The sequence below is a fragment of the Gorilla gorilla genome, chromosome 19 (genome assembly GCF_029281585.2).
Source record: "Gorilla gorilla gorilla isolate KB3781 chromosome 19, NHGRI_mGorGor1-v2.1_pri, whole genome shotgun sequence".
NCBI lineage: Eukaryota > Metazoa > Chordata > Mammalia > Primates > Hominidae > Gorilla > Gorilla gorilla.
The window spans coordinates 38,635,485-38,652,027 of NC_073243.2; the positions used below are offsets into that span (position 1 = coordinate 38,635,485).

General features: G+C 33.4%; 1 protein-coding gene across 1 annotated transcript in view; it reads right to left on the minus strand.

Annotated features, from left to right (window-relative positions):
• Nucleotides 1-16,543, minus strand: part of FCHO2 (FCH and mu domain containing endocytic adaptor 2) — a 134,284-nt gene that overhangs the window by 19,040 nt on the left and 98,701 nt on the right. The window contains exons 16-19 of the mRNA XM_055367023.2: nucleotides 15,353-15,395; nucleotides 12,931-13,022; nucleotides 7,517-7,620; nucleotides 2,681-2,810 (exon numbers count right to left, since the gene is read on the minus strand). Of these exons, the coding sequence (XP_055222998.1) occupies nucleotides 2,681-2,810; nucleotides 7,517-7,620; nucleotides 12,931-13,022; nucleotides 15,353-15,395 (369 nt within the window). The remainder of the gene's footprint in view (nucleotides 1-2,680; nucleotides 2,811-7,516; nucleotides 7,621-12,930; nucleotides 13,023-15,352; nucleotides 15,396-16,543) is intronic.

A 16,543-nucleotide genomic window follows, 5' to 3' on the forward strand; every position in this document is an offset into this window, starting at 1 on the left:
TAGAATTCCTTTCCGCTCAGAAATAAAACACAGACACCCACTCCCTACTATCTCCTATCATCTCCATGCTTCTAACTTCATCTGTATGGTTTTCGTATATGACAGCCTTTGCTCTACTAATTTAGGTATTAGAGGGTTTTTTTTAACTGACATATTCCTTTTAGTTCTTTTTGGATGACTTCTTACCTGATTTGGATAGCTTTAGAATTAAGATTTATTGACATTTCTTAAAGCTGAGTTGAGGAAAGCAGAGAAGAAAATGCAAAAATATTGTGTTTTTATAGTTGGGGATTTGATATAATGGATCCTATTCAGCAAGTTGGGGATTTGATATAATGGATCCTGTACAGCAATTTGATGGAATTAGCACAAAACTGAAATAGTTAATCTTAGCATAATTCTTGATTTCTGAGACATCATACAATTCTGGAAAAGGAAAAGTTGGATAACGAAATATTTTAGATACACTTAAGGACCATTAGTCAACACATACATTTGCTTCTGATACAATACCTGGTGACGTCTCACAGTGCTTTTCAATTTCAGTGTGTGTCCCAATCAAATTATCATCTTCTATTGTATTTAAATAAAACAAAATAATGCAGAAAAAGAAAACATTTTCAAGAAACAAGGAGAATCAGAAACTTAAATCCACACAGCGCTGAAAAATCATGGCAAAGAAAGAGAACTTTTTAGGTAGATTTTTAAAATCTTTGTTGTATAAAATTCACATACAACCTGCCTTGCCTGTATTATCACTGTCACCTGCTTTTGGTTGTCCTATTGCCAGCAATGTCTCAAACCATAAACTAATATGTACCAATTCAATAGAAATTAAAGTTTCCATCACAAACAAAAAACCTCCTGAATAATCTAAAGATAACTGGAAAAAAAAAAAAAAAAACCTAAAGCGAAAATAAGGTTACCCAGACCACCTGCCTGCTTTCTAGTAGGTCCCAGTTAGGTTTTTTAGGACTAAAATACAGATTCTGTGGGAAAAAATTAAAACCACACAAACAAAAAATAAAAATGAAGTATTCATTAAACCAAAGGGCAAACTTATTAGACATATTCAGTTTATATAAAATTAAAAGATGGGAAAAATGCTGTGTTCACAAAGGTAATAAGATGGTGACATCATGTTTAGACATTTAGAAATCAAGCCATTTTATATTTCATTCTAGCCTATATTACTTATCGTCTTTTTACAATGGCCACACCCTAGTTGCATTTCTCCTATGTGAGCCTTGACAAATCAACTGGAATTAAATCAGCTTAATTAGGGCTGTGGTTATCAAACTTAGCATGCATCAGAATCACCTGGAATGCCTATCAAACGACTGCTAGTTCCACTCCCAGGGTTTCTGATTTTAAAAGTCTGCATTTCTAAGAAGCACCCAGGTAATGCAGATGCTGCAGGACCAAGGACCACACTTTGACCATTACTGAATTAGTGCTCGGTTAGTGAAAATCAGTGATTTGCATTATCAAGAATAAACCCATCACTACTTAAACCAGCAGCAATAAGTACAGTTATAATTTTTATGAGAAGTTGTATGTCCTGCAACACAGCTGCTTTGTCTAAGTGGCTTTGTGCTTTATTATCCTAACAATGGGTGAAAAAGGTAGTAAGAATTTGTAGAAAAAACTGAGTAGAAATGATGACAAAAAAACTCTTGGGCAAAGTCTAGATGTAGTAAAATACTGAATTTGTTTGGTGAGGTTTAGGTTCGTATAGCTATGCTTCATGGATCCTCAACCCCCAGGCCACAGTCTAGTACCCAGCTGCACAGAAGGAGGAGAATGTGAATGTGAATGTCATCTGTATTTAAAGTAAACCGCCCCCCACCCCATCACTCAAATTACAGCCTGAGCTCTGCCTCCAGTCAGATCGGCAGCGGCATTAGACTCTCATAGGAGCAAGAACCCTATTGTGAACTGTGCATGTGAGGGATCTAGGTTGCGCACTCTTATGAGAATCTAATGCCTGATGATCTGCCATTGTCTCCCATCACCCCCAGATGGGACTGACTAGTTGCAAGACAAAAAGCTCAGGGCTCACACTGATTCTACACTATGGTGAGTTATATAATTATTTCATTATATATTACAATGTAATAATAATAAAGTGCACAATAAATGTAACGCACTTGAATCATCCTGAAACCATCCTCTTGACCCCAGTCCATGGAAAAATTGTCTTCCACAAAACCAGTCCCTGGTGCCAAAGGTTGGGGACCACTTCCCTAAGAGCTATTTTTAAGTCTTGAAATTCTTGTGGAAAAATATAATTCGCTGCAAGCACAAATTGTTTTCTTTCATTCAATCGTTTTCCAAACACTATTGTTTTTAAAACATAAACTTTCTTAGAAATGCAACTATCAGTTCACAGAAGAACTGCATTTTGTTTTGCCTTCAACTATTTATATTGATCAGCAATTTATAAATTTAACTCATTCTTAACGGTGCTAACCACAGTTAAAATTCTTCTATCCAGATAACATAGACTGTGAAACAGAAAAGCAAAGCATGGACAGTTTAATAAATTCCAGGTGTGTTTCCAGAAAAACAAAATTTATAATGTTAAATTCTTCATTAGCCCATTTAAAAATATATACATATTCAGCATACATATACTTTGTACACTACATTTCACATGTAATTGATGATAATCACTTACCTACTGTTGGAGTATTGGCAGCACTCAATGAAGCAGATGATGAGATAGAAGAAGAACTTTCTGCCCGGGCTAATGGTGCAGCAGGAGGTGGGCTGGTGTTGGAAGTTACAGGTGGGCTGAATGGCCTGGGCTTAAAAACAAAAAGTTATTTATCAAAATGCTAAAACAATACCTCTCTTGTTAGAGAAGATTTTTAAGTATGAGGTAAATTTAACATACCAAACCAAATCTACTGTGTGAGTTTCTTGTAACTTAGTATCAGAGATGCCATATATCATATCATTTTTAAGAACATACTAAAGCCTGAAAAGATTATTTTGAAATAATGCTGTAAAAAAGGTCTTTGTGCATAAAATTTTTTCTGTATTTAAAAAAGTATGTTTAAGACAGATTCTCAGAAGTTAAATTAGTTTAAACAGTATAAACGTTCTTCCCAAACTGCTTCCCAAAAGGGTTATTCACTTTACCTGACTATAAATATAAGAAAATTATTTCTCTACACCCTTGCCAGAAACAAATGGATGAGTCACAGAAGAAGAAAAAGGGATTAAAAATTTTTTCTAGCTAATTTAGAAAATAATAAAACCTTCACTTTTATGAATGGGTTGATGTAATTTGGGGAGGTTTTAGTATTATCTGAGCTTTCACTAAGCCTTTGCCTTATTTTCTTGCAAATATTTTCCTCCTTAAATATTGCTTGTCCTTTACACTTTTGGTGTTTACAAATCTGTTCACATTTTCCCCAGTAATTCCTTGTAATGCTTCCTCACTGAGAAAACTCACTCCATACAAAGGTTTGAGAGACTCAATTCTGTTGTCTTCCCAATATTCTAATTAAACATAAAACAAATATAAAAAATATAACTCCAATTCATTTATCTTTTACTTTGGTGAACAGATTCTTTTCCTTCCAAATTCCTAACTGTACCAATAATTCAGTAGCAACACTTCCTGAGGTGTTTTGCTTTCTTAAAAAATAGGCGTATTTGTCTTCATTTAAAAAAAAACAAAAACCTTTTCCTGCTTATAAAAGTATTAGGCAAATAGATATTTATTTAGTGCCTACTATGTGTCTGACCCTGGATTAGGTACTAGACACAAAGCTGTGAACAAGAAAGATAACTGTCCTCAGTTATTTGAGGAACATGAAAAAAAGGCAAAAACAAAACCCTACTTGCATTCATACAGTAGTCAATTCTTCATTGCATGAATATAAACTTAGAGATAAACATTTTAATAAAACTGTCATTTTACTGCAAAAAGTGTTTTACAATTTGTAACCCCCTACCCATTTAACTATTTTTTCCAGAGTACAGCTTTTTGGTGACTCATTATGATGGACAATAGGTTGAAAAAACTCAGCAGGATGCTAAAAATGCAGCTGTGAATATATGCAGACCAAGGTGGTGCAGGACATGGGGGTGAACAGATACTGATCAACAGCTAGTCTGAAACTTACAAGCTTGGAAAAAGTCTTGAGATCAACTACTGTGGGACATTTCTCATATGGCAACATAACCTCTAGGCCAACATAATGTGACTGCCTTTTTAATTTTTTTTAGGAAAAGGCAAAAACAGCTCTTTTCTCAAGTGGTTTTCTCTAATTTTAGAATTATGCTATCTACTACAGTGGCCAATAGCACGTGAAATGTGACTAGTCCAAATTGAGATGTGCTATAACATACAGAGCAAATTTTGAAGACACAGCATACACACAAAAGGAATGTAAAATCTCATTAATTTTCATATTGAATGTGTTAAAATAATATTTTTATATGGCAGATAAAATATATTACAATGAATTCCATTGTTTTTCTATGTGGCTACTAGAAAACTTTAAATTATATGTTGCTTATATTATATTTCTATTGGACCGCATTGCTTTAAAACAATGTTTCTGAAACATTAGCAGGCATCAGAATCGCATGGAGGGCTTGTTAATAATACACAGTTGCTTGGCCCCTCCCCTGAATTTCCAATTTGCCTGGGGTGAAGCCAGAGAAACTATTTCTACCAAATTCCCTGGTGATGCTAATGCTACTGATCTGGTACTGCACGTTGGGTGCCCCTGCTCTAGAACAATGAGTGGTTCTTTCAGTGGGTAGGGAGGATGTGGTTATAGACTCCTTTGAGCATCTGGTGAAAGCTATGAGCTCTCTCCAGAAAAATGCACATATGAGCATGCAAAAAAAAAAAAAAAAAAAAGAAAAGGCACTCCAATGTACAGCTGGAGAAAATTTAAATCAACATACTCTCTCCGGTGGGTGACACAGAAATAATTATCAAGAGTCTTAAAAATGTACATACAGTTTAGTTCATAAATTGCATTTTTAAAATTTTTTATTAAAAAGGAATGCTAAGAAACCGTAAGGATAGTCATTAAGACATTGTTTATAATAACAAAAACATGGAACTAAATGTCAAATAAATTTCTGAAAACGTTTAGAAATTTAATTCCGACAACAGTGTAGAAGACAGAGCACTCACATATTGAAATACTCTGTAGCCACTTAAAACAGTGCTCCCTGAAGCTCAGAGGGTGGTTTCTAGAAGGCTCTCAAGGATGGGGAGAGGGTAGTGTATGGTGATATGGGGATGATGTGAAGGATTCAACTATGAGTCCCACTTTATTTTAATATATTAATACTTACAATTTAAAGTTATTTGGCAAAAGATTCTATCACTTTAAAGAAGCTTGAAGACTATGAAATAAGAATAATTCATTCAGCAACATGGATAGAACTGGAGGCCATTATCCTGAGTGAAATAACTCAGAAACAGAAAGTCAAATACCTCATGTTCTCACTTATAAGTGGGAGCTAAACAAAGGTTACACATGGACATATACAGTGGAATAACAGAGAGTGAAGACTACAAAAGGTGGGAGGATGGGAAAAGGGTAAGGGTAGAAAAATTACCTGTTGGGTACAATATTCACTACTCAGTTAATGGGTACACCAAAAGCCCAGATTCTGCCAGTATGCAATATATACATGTAAGAAATCTGCACTTGTATCCCCTAATTCTATAAATAAAATTATAATCAAAGAATAATTCATGATATAGAAAGATATTTGCAAGTAGAAAACAAATTAGAAATATGTAAAGTATGACTTTTTATTTAAAAATATGCCTATACGATTAATAATTTTTGAGCAACTATTTGCATTCAACAATATTCTGTTTTACATGTATTAACTCATTTAAGTCTCACAACCTAATATCATTACACATATTTTATCCATGAGGCAACTAAACTCTGATTAAATAACTGTTTAATGTTGCTCAGCTAATACGTGGCTAATAAGCTTGTACTTTTAACTATATTTTACTGCCTCTGGATAAACACTTATGCATTCCAAAAAATGTTAACAGTGGTTATCTTTGGGTGGTGAAATACAGAGGAAATTTATAATTTTCCTTCTCTGCTTTCTCTGTTTTCCAAATTTTATAACACGATCATTTACTCTTTTTACAATCAGGAAAAAAAATCAATTTATTAAAATGTACTCAAAGTTCTAGTCATAACGATTTAAAAAAGAGAATGAAGTATTTTAAAATGTAGTAATTTCTATATTACTTAAATAATAACCTTCTCCTTGGCAGCTTGTACCTAGTCTTTTATTTTACTTCCACTAAGTCTGTTCATTCGGAAAAGAAAGATATCACCATTTCAATACTTGGTGCCAAAGCTTTTCAATATATTCACTGAAGATTTCATAACTGTGTACCACCCAACAGGCATCATGCAAAGTACTGAGGACATGAGACTGACGAAGGCATAGCCCAGTAAGGGTAACACACACACAAAAAGTACATACAAGGTGATATATGAACTAACAAAAATATAAGCGAAGTATCTGGGTATAAGGAAGAGAAGTAAAGGAATGATCAAAGAGGGTTTTGCCTAGGTGGTGATGTTTAGCTAGGTCTTAAAGAAAGAAGTCAATTTGTGACAGAGAAAACTGAGGGGCATTTGAGATACAGCACAGGAAGAAGACATGGACATGTAAAAGACCATGATGTGTTTAAGGAACCCTGAAAAGTTTCAAGTGGCTAGAACCTAGGTTGAAAAGGGGAGAAAGATGGACAGTTAGTCTGGTAATGTAGGTTGTTGAGGCAGCTTTATAAAGACTCTTGTACATTCAGCTAAAACAGTCAACCACACAGACTGAGAAACCACTGGAAATGTGTATCAAGGGAAAAAAGATTAAACTGGACTTAGAAATTTAATTCTGGTAGTTAAACTGGCAATTAGTGTAGAAGACGAAGCAAAGCAAACCAGATCAAAGGCAAATAGACTGGGAGAGCCTCACTGAATAGAGTCTATAGATTTTCTCTATCTGATGACTTTTAAAAACCAATGCTTTCCCACCCATGCATGTACTTTTATAAGTCAACTGGATGATGTGGACTCCAGTTTCCTTATGTGTAAAATTTTAAATGCTGAGCTAGATGCCTTCCATAATCCTCCTTGCAGTATACTTTTAAGGTCTAAGAACAAGCCACCATTTATTTCCTTAACATTTGACTTTAAGTAGAATTATATGAAAACCACTTCTTTATTGTGAGACAATGGATACTGAATGGTATTTTTATAATGTGCCAACTTTCTCAGGAAATCTCTTTCCTCCTGGACAATGTCGTGTCTCACAGGTATGATCACTGTGGTAACAAGGAAGAGCAAAGGAAGCATTAGCTGGGAAAGTTTTTCTATACTGTGAGGACATGGGTAGAAAACTTCAAGCAATTAACTGTAAAAGGGCATATAGAAAAATAGCATTTGCATCTTAAATCAAAACAGTTATATAATTTTTAAAAAACCTGAGTACATACTATTTCATTAATCCCACTGAGTTTGCCTGAAGTAAGCTTTGGTCTGGAAGCAGGCCTCGGAGGTGGGACAATGGTGCCTACAGAAAGAGGAGTTGTGGGCCTGGCTGGTTGAGGGGGAAAAGAGAATTTGAAGAAAATCATTAGTATGTAGCAATCCTTACATAAAGACATTCTATTATAAAGAAACTTTTGGTAATCAAAGCTCATTTTTCAGGAGGCTCTTTTTTTAGATGTAATTATAGATGTTGAAATATTGGGAATCTATCAAATATGCTTTATTTTGAAGTGACCAGTAATATTCCTGAAAAAAAGTTAACCTTTCAATAACTGACACATATAAATTTTATTCCTGTTTCAATTATCTATACATATAAAAATTAAATCTGATACATTAGCTGATGAGAACAAATCAATTTAAGGCCAAAGGTCATTTGTTTATTGCCAATACATCTATTTTACAGATAGTAATTCGAGACCAAGCCTTTGAAGCTGTGCCTCCAGAATAATATTGTAAACTCTAAATAAAATACTTACCTTAATTAAAATTGTTAAATTTGCCTTTTAAGTTGAACCACATTGTAACATTTTGGGGGGTACATTATTTGAGATAATCAGATATTCTGTTAGTTTACTAAAAAAAATTCCCCAAATCATTACAATTAACTTTGGTAAGTGTTCAAAATAATATCTTAACTTGTTCCTAAGTCCTATATAAATTTAGTGTTGAGTTTTTCAATGCCATTTGCTAATTTTACAAATCAGAAATATCAGTATTCTTAATCTCATCACAATGTGAATTACTGGATAAATGTCATGTATACATCATCAAAAGTCACAAATGTATTAGCATAATCAAAGAAGGAGTAAAAAAAGGGAAGTAAATAGGTTTAAACCCTCTTTAAAATCATGTTTAATAATCATTAATAAATTAACTTAAATGATTTTCAAAGCCCTTTGGCTCACACTAAAATACAGGCTATAATTCAGAGACTGAAAAATATAATGGGTGGGAAGAAACATATTCAGCATGTTTTTAAAGTTTAAAGATGTACAAAATTAAAAATATATAAGTGGGCCTAAGTATACACACGGGGAAATAAACTGCAAAGCTAAAGGCCTTTAATCATCAATGGAGGAATCAAGGAGGCATGAAAGGAAGGCGCATAGAGGTAGTAGGAAGAGACCTAAAGAAAAAGGTAGTCACACGGATTAAAAGTTGTACATGCATGGGACATAGGGAATCACTTAGAAAGCAACCATAATAAGAGATAAAAGATGCAAACGCTGTTCAGGTGGCTTAAGGAAAACAAAAAAGCTAGTAAATCGAGCTTAGATTCTGAGGCCACTGTCTTTTTCCAGTCAGTACCAGTTCTTTCATGCTGCACTCACACTTGAAGCTGTACCCTGGAAGAAATGTGCACCAAAATCTGAAGCCCATAACACTTCCCTGTGTATTACATATCTACTTTAAAGATATGTTCATCATCAATGAAACTAGCACTAGCCTATGTTATTTCAAACTTGTGAGAGAGTTTACACAGCAGAGGCATTTATTACTGATCAAGTGGTCTGCCCAAATGGCGTTTAGATTGACTCAAACCAAGCCTGGTAGAAGTATTAAGTTCAGTTCAAAATTTGCTTTTCGAGAAAAGCTGGTAACAATACTTATTAACACCATTGTTTATAAATGAATCTATATTATATCTGCATAGGTCAATTAGGCACTGCCTCTAGAAGCTTCTGAAGGAGATAACTGCAATTGTTTACTTTCTTCAGTGTCCTGTGTTTTATTTTTTGCTGGTGGTGGGGTGGAGATCAGTGCTACAAATTTCTATTAGAAGCAGTGTTTCAAGAAATATAAATTGACCTGTGAAGTATAAAAAAAATAGGCGATAAGGGCTACTCTATATCTGCCCTCAGACATTAACTAAAGCAAATAGACAAAGCATGCTTGTCATACCATTCTTTATCTGAACAAAAGTGGAAACTAATCTAGAATCTAGAAGCAATAATGATGATGTAGAAGAAATAGCAGCAGCACTGTTAGCTGCTTCTGCAGGTAGATTTTCAAAACATCTAATATTAGGCAAAGGTCACTGTGATCCTCAGAGATGCAGCTGTCGGAAGAAATCCCATCCAAAGCATTGGGAAACCTAAAAGTATTTTCAGCTTTACAATGCAATCTCTGGAATGCCTTCTGAGCAACACTGGAGCTATTAATTGTAACAAGTTCATCAGTAAAGAAAATCCACTGACTTTGTAGCCATGAAGCAAAAGGAACTTTATCTGTGCTCTCTAGTGGTGCTGTTACAGCAGAATAAAGTAGAGATTTGGGTGAAAAGTCTGGTGATGGACTTTCTAGACTCAGAATCTGACTGGGTTTCAAGTAAATTTTCAATTATCACACACCCAGGCAAATCAGTGAGAAAGGAACTGAAGTTCCTACTCTGCTCTACAAGTTCAGATGAATAAGAAGAAAACAAAAAACTACAAGCAAAAGGAAAATTCTAGAATTAAACATAAATCCATATAACCAAATAGTTACCTTGTTTTAATTATTTGAAACTAGAAAATTTAATAACAATACACGGAAGAAGAGCATAAGTTCAAACTATATTAACTGAAGAAGTATGTACATTAGAAACTTAAAATGCATATGAAAAACTGAAGGTCCAAAATTATATAAAGTCAGAGTTATTCCTGTTTTCCCAGAGGAGCAAAGGTAACTATTTATAGTCAGTACAAGATCTAAAAAGATTCGACAAGGTGGCAAAGCAACAATGCTGTGTATGTGTGGTACTCAACAAAGTTCATCATTGTCCAGTGATAAAACTGCCCCCAGGAAGTACATCAGACTACATCAGTGTTCAAGTTAATATTTAAAAACAGCCCAATATTTTTCAAAAAATCATTTTAAGCGTTTTTTTTTTTTTTTTGTGAGCACAAGAGTTCAATTAATTCATAGGCAGAGAAAGTAATCTACATTGGCACTTAACAAAGGGGAGGTATGTGTAAGATATTTATGTTAAATTTTTAAAAATACACATATCGATGTTTATATTCATATCTGACATAAACATGAATGCTTATTTATAGTCTACATGGTATAAGATGCAACTGAAACTACTTTTCAGCCAAGCCCTAATCAACATTTTAAAACATGTAACAACACTGGGATTCTTAACTATCAGTTATTAACTGACTGAAATTATTTTTTAGCCTGCTTTAAGATGAGGTCAGTGATGAATTAAGATTATGAAAGACACACAGGGGAGCACTGAATGATCTCACAACCTGGACCTTGCTAAAATGTTAAAATGGGTACCTGGGTAGAGGATGTTAAGATGGGAGAGAAGTGCATTGCAAAGAATGGGGGACAAAGTTTAAGACTTGTTGTAACTAGCGAGTACCAAGAAAACAATAAAAATAAGTGAAATAAAAATTTAAGATAAAATGCCTATTTCATAACTTCACTTAGGGCCAGTTCTGTAAAACAGGAGAATCGCAATTATGAATTAATTAGTTTGATCAATTATATTCTGTTCAAGTGAAGACTTAATAGTAACTACTATATAACAAGATAACTATCTCTTTTGAGCATCATTAACTTTTTTTTTTGAAAGGCAAAATTTATAACATTACTTTTCATACTATATAGGAAGATTTAAAAATGCATACTGAAGTGAATTTTAAAACCAGCAAAAAGTTAATAAATATTGTATCATTTCCTAATGGCCAAACATCAATGACCACTAAATGAAAACGAACCATTTTTTACCTGAAGTGATGGTGATATGAGCCAAACACTCTTTAGACAGGTAGCAAAAGGAAGAAAGAGTACTTTTATAAAATGAAAGAGACTGTACTAGAGAAAATATCAAGAAACAATGAGCAGAATTATAAAGAAATTTCTATATAAATAAAACCTCTGTGATACCAATTTGAAAACTTTTATTAAAGACTTTAATAATTCATAAGGGGATATTAACAAAATTCGAAAATACTGCTGAGAACTCCTCATTCTAAATACAAAATACCATTCTGACATTTTTACTAAACAAAAGAGAGATTTGGCAACAACATCAGATTTTCCTGTACAATTACTTTCTTCATATAATATATATATGGTTAATTTTATAATATTAAATAGTAACAAATGCTCAATGAGAAAGGCTATAAAGCCACTTCAGATTATGTTCAACTATCTATTGACTGTTTCTTGCTGTTTTACAAGTATTAAGTAGAGATTATCTTCCCTTCAAAAGGTCAAATAGCGTTTAGTGTTTAGGGTTAAGGTTTCTTATAATCCACTTATAGTATCTTTTAAAAATATTTTGTCTCTAAACGGTCTAATTTTAAAAACCAATATTTAATTTTTAATAGTAAGATATTTCAACATGGCTTTTTTGTTGTTGCTGTTAATCTGCCAAAGTGTGATAGATAGAACAATGGCTTTAGAATAAGTAAGAGCCAGGTTTGAAACTTGTCTTCATCATTTACTAGCTATATAATCTTGGAGAAGTTACTTATTATCTCTGAGCTTTACTTTTTTCATCTATAAAACAGGGACAATAAAAACAACTTCATGCTGCTGTTAATGTGGTGAAATTAAATAGAATGTGTGGCACTCCTAACAAAGTTACCTAGCATGAACTAGACAGATTTAAGTTCTTCCCGCATGATTCCAGCGCTTCCTTAACCCCAAATACTGGATGGCAATTCTGAAGTCCCAGAGAAGAGGGTAGAAGATCAGCTAAAATTGATTTTATTTTCTTGTTTTGAACAAGCAGTGGTTTTATTAAACATACATTTTTGGTGCCCGCTTTTTGACTAATGAAAAGAGAAACTTCATATATTATTGCCAAAACAACTAAAAAACATTTATCAACTTCTTTTGTAAACTGCTTGGGAAGTGTTAAAGCCTTTCTAGAAAGCAGTTTGGCAATAAGTATCATGGACATCATCTTGTAAGCCATCAATTTTAAATTGATAAATTATTACAAGCATATTATGAGACATATGCACAAAATTTATTATTTCTATGGATGTTCATAATACTAGAAAATTAGATGCAACTTAAACTTCCAACAAGAAAGAACTGGTTACATTGATATATATTTTGTATTTGAATTATCTATAAACACTAAGAATTATTATTTGGATAATGATATGAAATGCCTAGAAATAACATGCCAATTTAAAAAAACACTTAGTATTTTACCAATTTTTATTGTTTAAGTCATAGAGTATCTAAGAGAACAAAACCAGAATAAAATCACTTTTATTTGGCAATACAGAGGACAAATTTTTAGAAATTTTGATCATTAAGTACAATGCACAAAAAGTGAATGAGAAAAAGCAACTAAAGTATTCTTTATATTTAAAAAAATACATATATACATATATATATTTACCTGATGATGATGAAGTTAGTGAAGATGAAGAAGATGAATCAAGAGATGGTCCAAATAGGGGGTCCCAAGCAAGTAAATCACTGGTTCCTTTTCTACCATAATATTTTAAAAGCAAAAATTTTAACAAAAGAATATTTTATTAGTATAAAATTTCTAGTCACTTATTTTTATTTCATAGAATTCTAACAGCTCAATATACATAATTAAAAAGTTGGGGCCAGGCACCATGGCTCACACCTGTAATCCCAACACTTTTGGAGGCTCAGGCAGGAGGATCACTTGAGACTAGGAGTTCAAGATCAAGCCTAGGCAACATAGCAAGATCCAATATACACAAAAAATTTTTTTTAAATTAGCCTGGCATGGTGGTGCATGCCTGTAGTCCTAGCTATCCAGGAGGCTAAGGAAGATCACTTGAGCCCAGGAGTTCTGTGCAGCAGTGAGCTATGATTGCACCACTGTACTCCAGCCTGGGTAACAGAGCAAGACCACGTCCGTAAAAAAAATAATTTTTTTTAATTTAAAAGTTGGATACTCTATCAGTAGTATATGTGTAGAAATTAATTAACAGATTTAACAGCCAATATTTGTTAGAAGCGTAACCTAAGATAACATGTGAAGTTAGCAGAGGAGAATGGGGAAGATTAATTCCCATTCATCATGCCTTGTTAGATTCAACCACCTTGGGGGCTATCATAATGGGAATAATAATTTCAGCTTTACAAATAAAAAAGAGCAGCACACGTCTAAATGAACTGCCCAAAGACATACAGCTACTTGATTCTAAAACAAGCTCACATCTGCTGGTTCACACATAGCACCCAATCCTGAAAAGAAAATTTAAGTGGTATAAAATTGGGTTAAAATTTTATAAGGCCGTACTTATTTTCAAAGATGAAGAAAAAGGGTAAAGTGATTTTTTTAAGCCCTTAAGTACAGAAAGGTGGCTTACATATTTTAATGTATCAAACTGCCATTATTTTAAAAAATTTTAGGAAATCTTACACACAAAAAAAAACAGGCCCTCTATAATGAAAGTACTGTAATTATGTAAGAGTACATATCTAGCATCTCAACACGCACCTACATGAAAGCACACTATACCTCATATGATAAAGCCTAGCATTGCAACTGCATGATTCCTAAAAACAGTTTTAAAATACTCAACAACTTATCTTTAAAAAAATGATACATCCAATAAATACCACCACTATGCTCAATCAGTACCTCAAAAGTATCAAATAATTATAAACTACCTATTTAACTAAGCCTACTTTTACTTGTATTTTACATTAACTCTGGCCAGGCTTGATGGCTCATGCCTGTAATCACAGTACTTTGAAAGGCTCAGGAGTCTGAGTCCAGGAGTTCGAGACCAGCCTGGGAAATATAGCAAGACCCAGTATCTACCAAAAAAAAAAAAATTTGAAAAAAATGAGCTGGGAGACAGGGGCGGGAGGATCATTTGAGCCTGGGACGTTGAGGCTGCAGAGAGCCATGATCACGCCACTGCACTCCAGCCTGAGAGACAGAGTAAGACCCTGTCTCAAAACAGACAAGCAAAAAACCATTAACTCAAAGAGAGTATTCTTAACTGACAGACACAGAAGTAAAAAGAGACCCATGAAACATTAGCTTAACATTTTTTTTTTTTTAAGAAGAGCTGGCAACATGCCTTCTAGCCTCTCTCTCCCTTTCCAACTTGACACACTTCTCTGTTTTGAAGCTTACGAAGTATATTATTTTATAACGTCACAGTCAAAACTGAAGGAAGAAATGAGAAAATTCCCATGAGAATAACCAGCTGAAATACAGATATGTATGAATTTAGGGTTTCATCATTTATTTAGAAGTAGTGAGGCTACCAAGGCCAACTGTGGTTAAATAGATTTTTTTTTATTGTAAAAGGACATATTACCAAGCGAGAAATAATTTTAAACTTCTAAAAACTCCAACATGGCATTTGACAGCTCAGAAAACAGGATGATTAACAGAACTTTACTGGAATTAAAACTACAGAGCTAATAAAACTCTAGAAAAAAGGACAAAAGGATACTTAAAACGTAAGTGTGTGGAAGAAGGGATGAGAAGGTGGAGCACAGAAGATTTTCAGGGCAGCAAAAATACTCTGTATGATACTATAATGACGAATACATGTCCTTACACATTTGTCCAACACCAAGAATGAACCCTAATGTAAACTGTGGACTTTAGGTGATTATGATGTGTCAATGCAGGTTCACTGATTCTAACAAATGTACCACTCTGGTGAGAGAATTTGACTGTGAGAGAGACTGGGCATATGAAGGGGCAGGGAGCATAAAGGGAAATCTCTGTGCTTCCCATTCAATTTTGCCATAAATCAAACACTGCTCTAAAAAATAAAGTCTATTTTTTAACAAAATTAAACATGGAAACTTACTCATTGGGTGGAGCAGATGGCTTTGATTTTGTTAACTCCTCATCTAATTAAAAAATTAAAATATGAAAACTTCATAATCTGAGAAATAAAATATTTTAATGAAAAACAGAAACTCTATACACATATCTCAACACTATAACAATTAAAAATTTTGGAATTGATAATGTAAATACAAACAATGAAGAAAAAGTAAATAAGATTTTAACAAGTTTTCTATTGTGTACATTAAAATAACTGAAATTACTAAATCCTGGTTCCTTCTAATATCTTTAGTAAGAAATGACTTAAGTCAATTAAACTATGATATTCATTAAAATTGCTGTTTAGAAAAGAGAAACTATGGGTTGCAACTCTAAAAATTAGAAAAATGTTTAAATACATAAATTCTAGTTAAGAATTTTAACTGATGAATCATGAATGCATTTTTCAAGTTCTAAGAATATTATTAGTGATTATTGTATTGACAAAAAGTAGTTATTAACTCTTGAGGATGTCATATTTTGAAAAATTAAGAATCTTACAGCAACCTGGAGCAAGTCTCTTTGTAAGATAATTTGTTTTGCTACCTTTTGGATTTGTAATGTGCCTCATTTCACAAGCAAGTGGTAAACAGGGGAATAGCATCATTAATGCAAAACTCACGTTGGTGCATAAGCAATTTTTGCTGCACCTTCATGTTTTCTTTGCATCACCAAGCAATACCTGATGAATGCAAAGTACATCAATATGAGTAACTTCCACAAACTATGGAGGAGTATCACAGTACATGATACCCATTCACTCTACATTCTTCACTTGGCTCAGTTTGGTTGGTTGTTTTGCCTCAGTGTTTATTGCGCTATTCTTCAATATTTCTGCATTTTGCTCTCATCTCCACAACTCAGCAACCTCCATTTATCCTCATTTTCCTCACACCCCCTATCATTAAGCTACAATCAACATTTCTTTAAAGATAAAATCCTTACTTTTATTTATTTTGGTATTTATTATTCATTTACTAGGTCTCTTAAACTGTGTTAGAATTTTTAATAAAACTGATGTTAAAGTTTTTGTTAAGTCTTCTGTTAACAAAATTACATAGCTTTTGAGTGGGCTGCTTCAACTGTTTTTCCCACAACCCTTGTTATTTTTAATGCATGATTCTGCAAAAGGTATTAGCACCTTAGAAAAGTTTTTAGTACAATTTTTAGT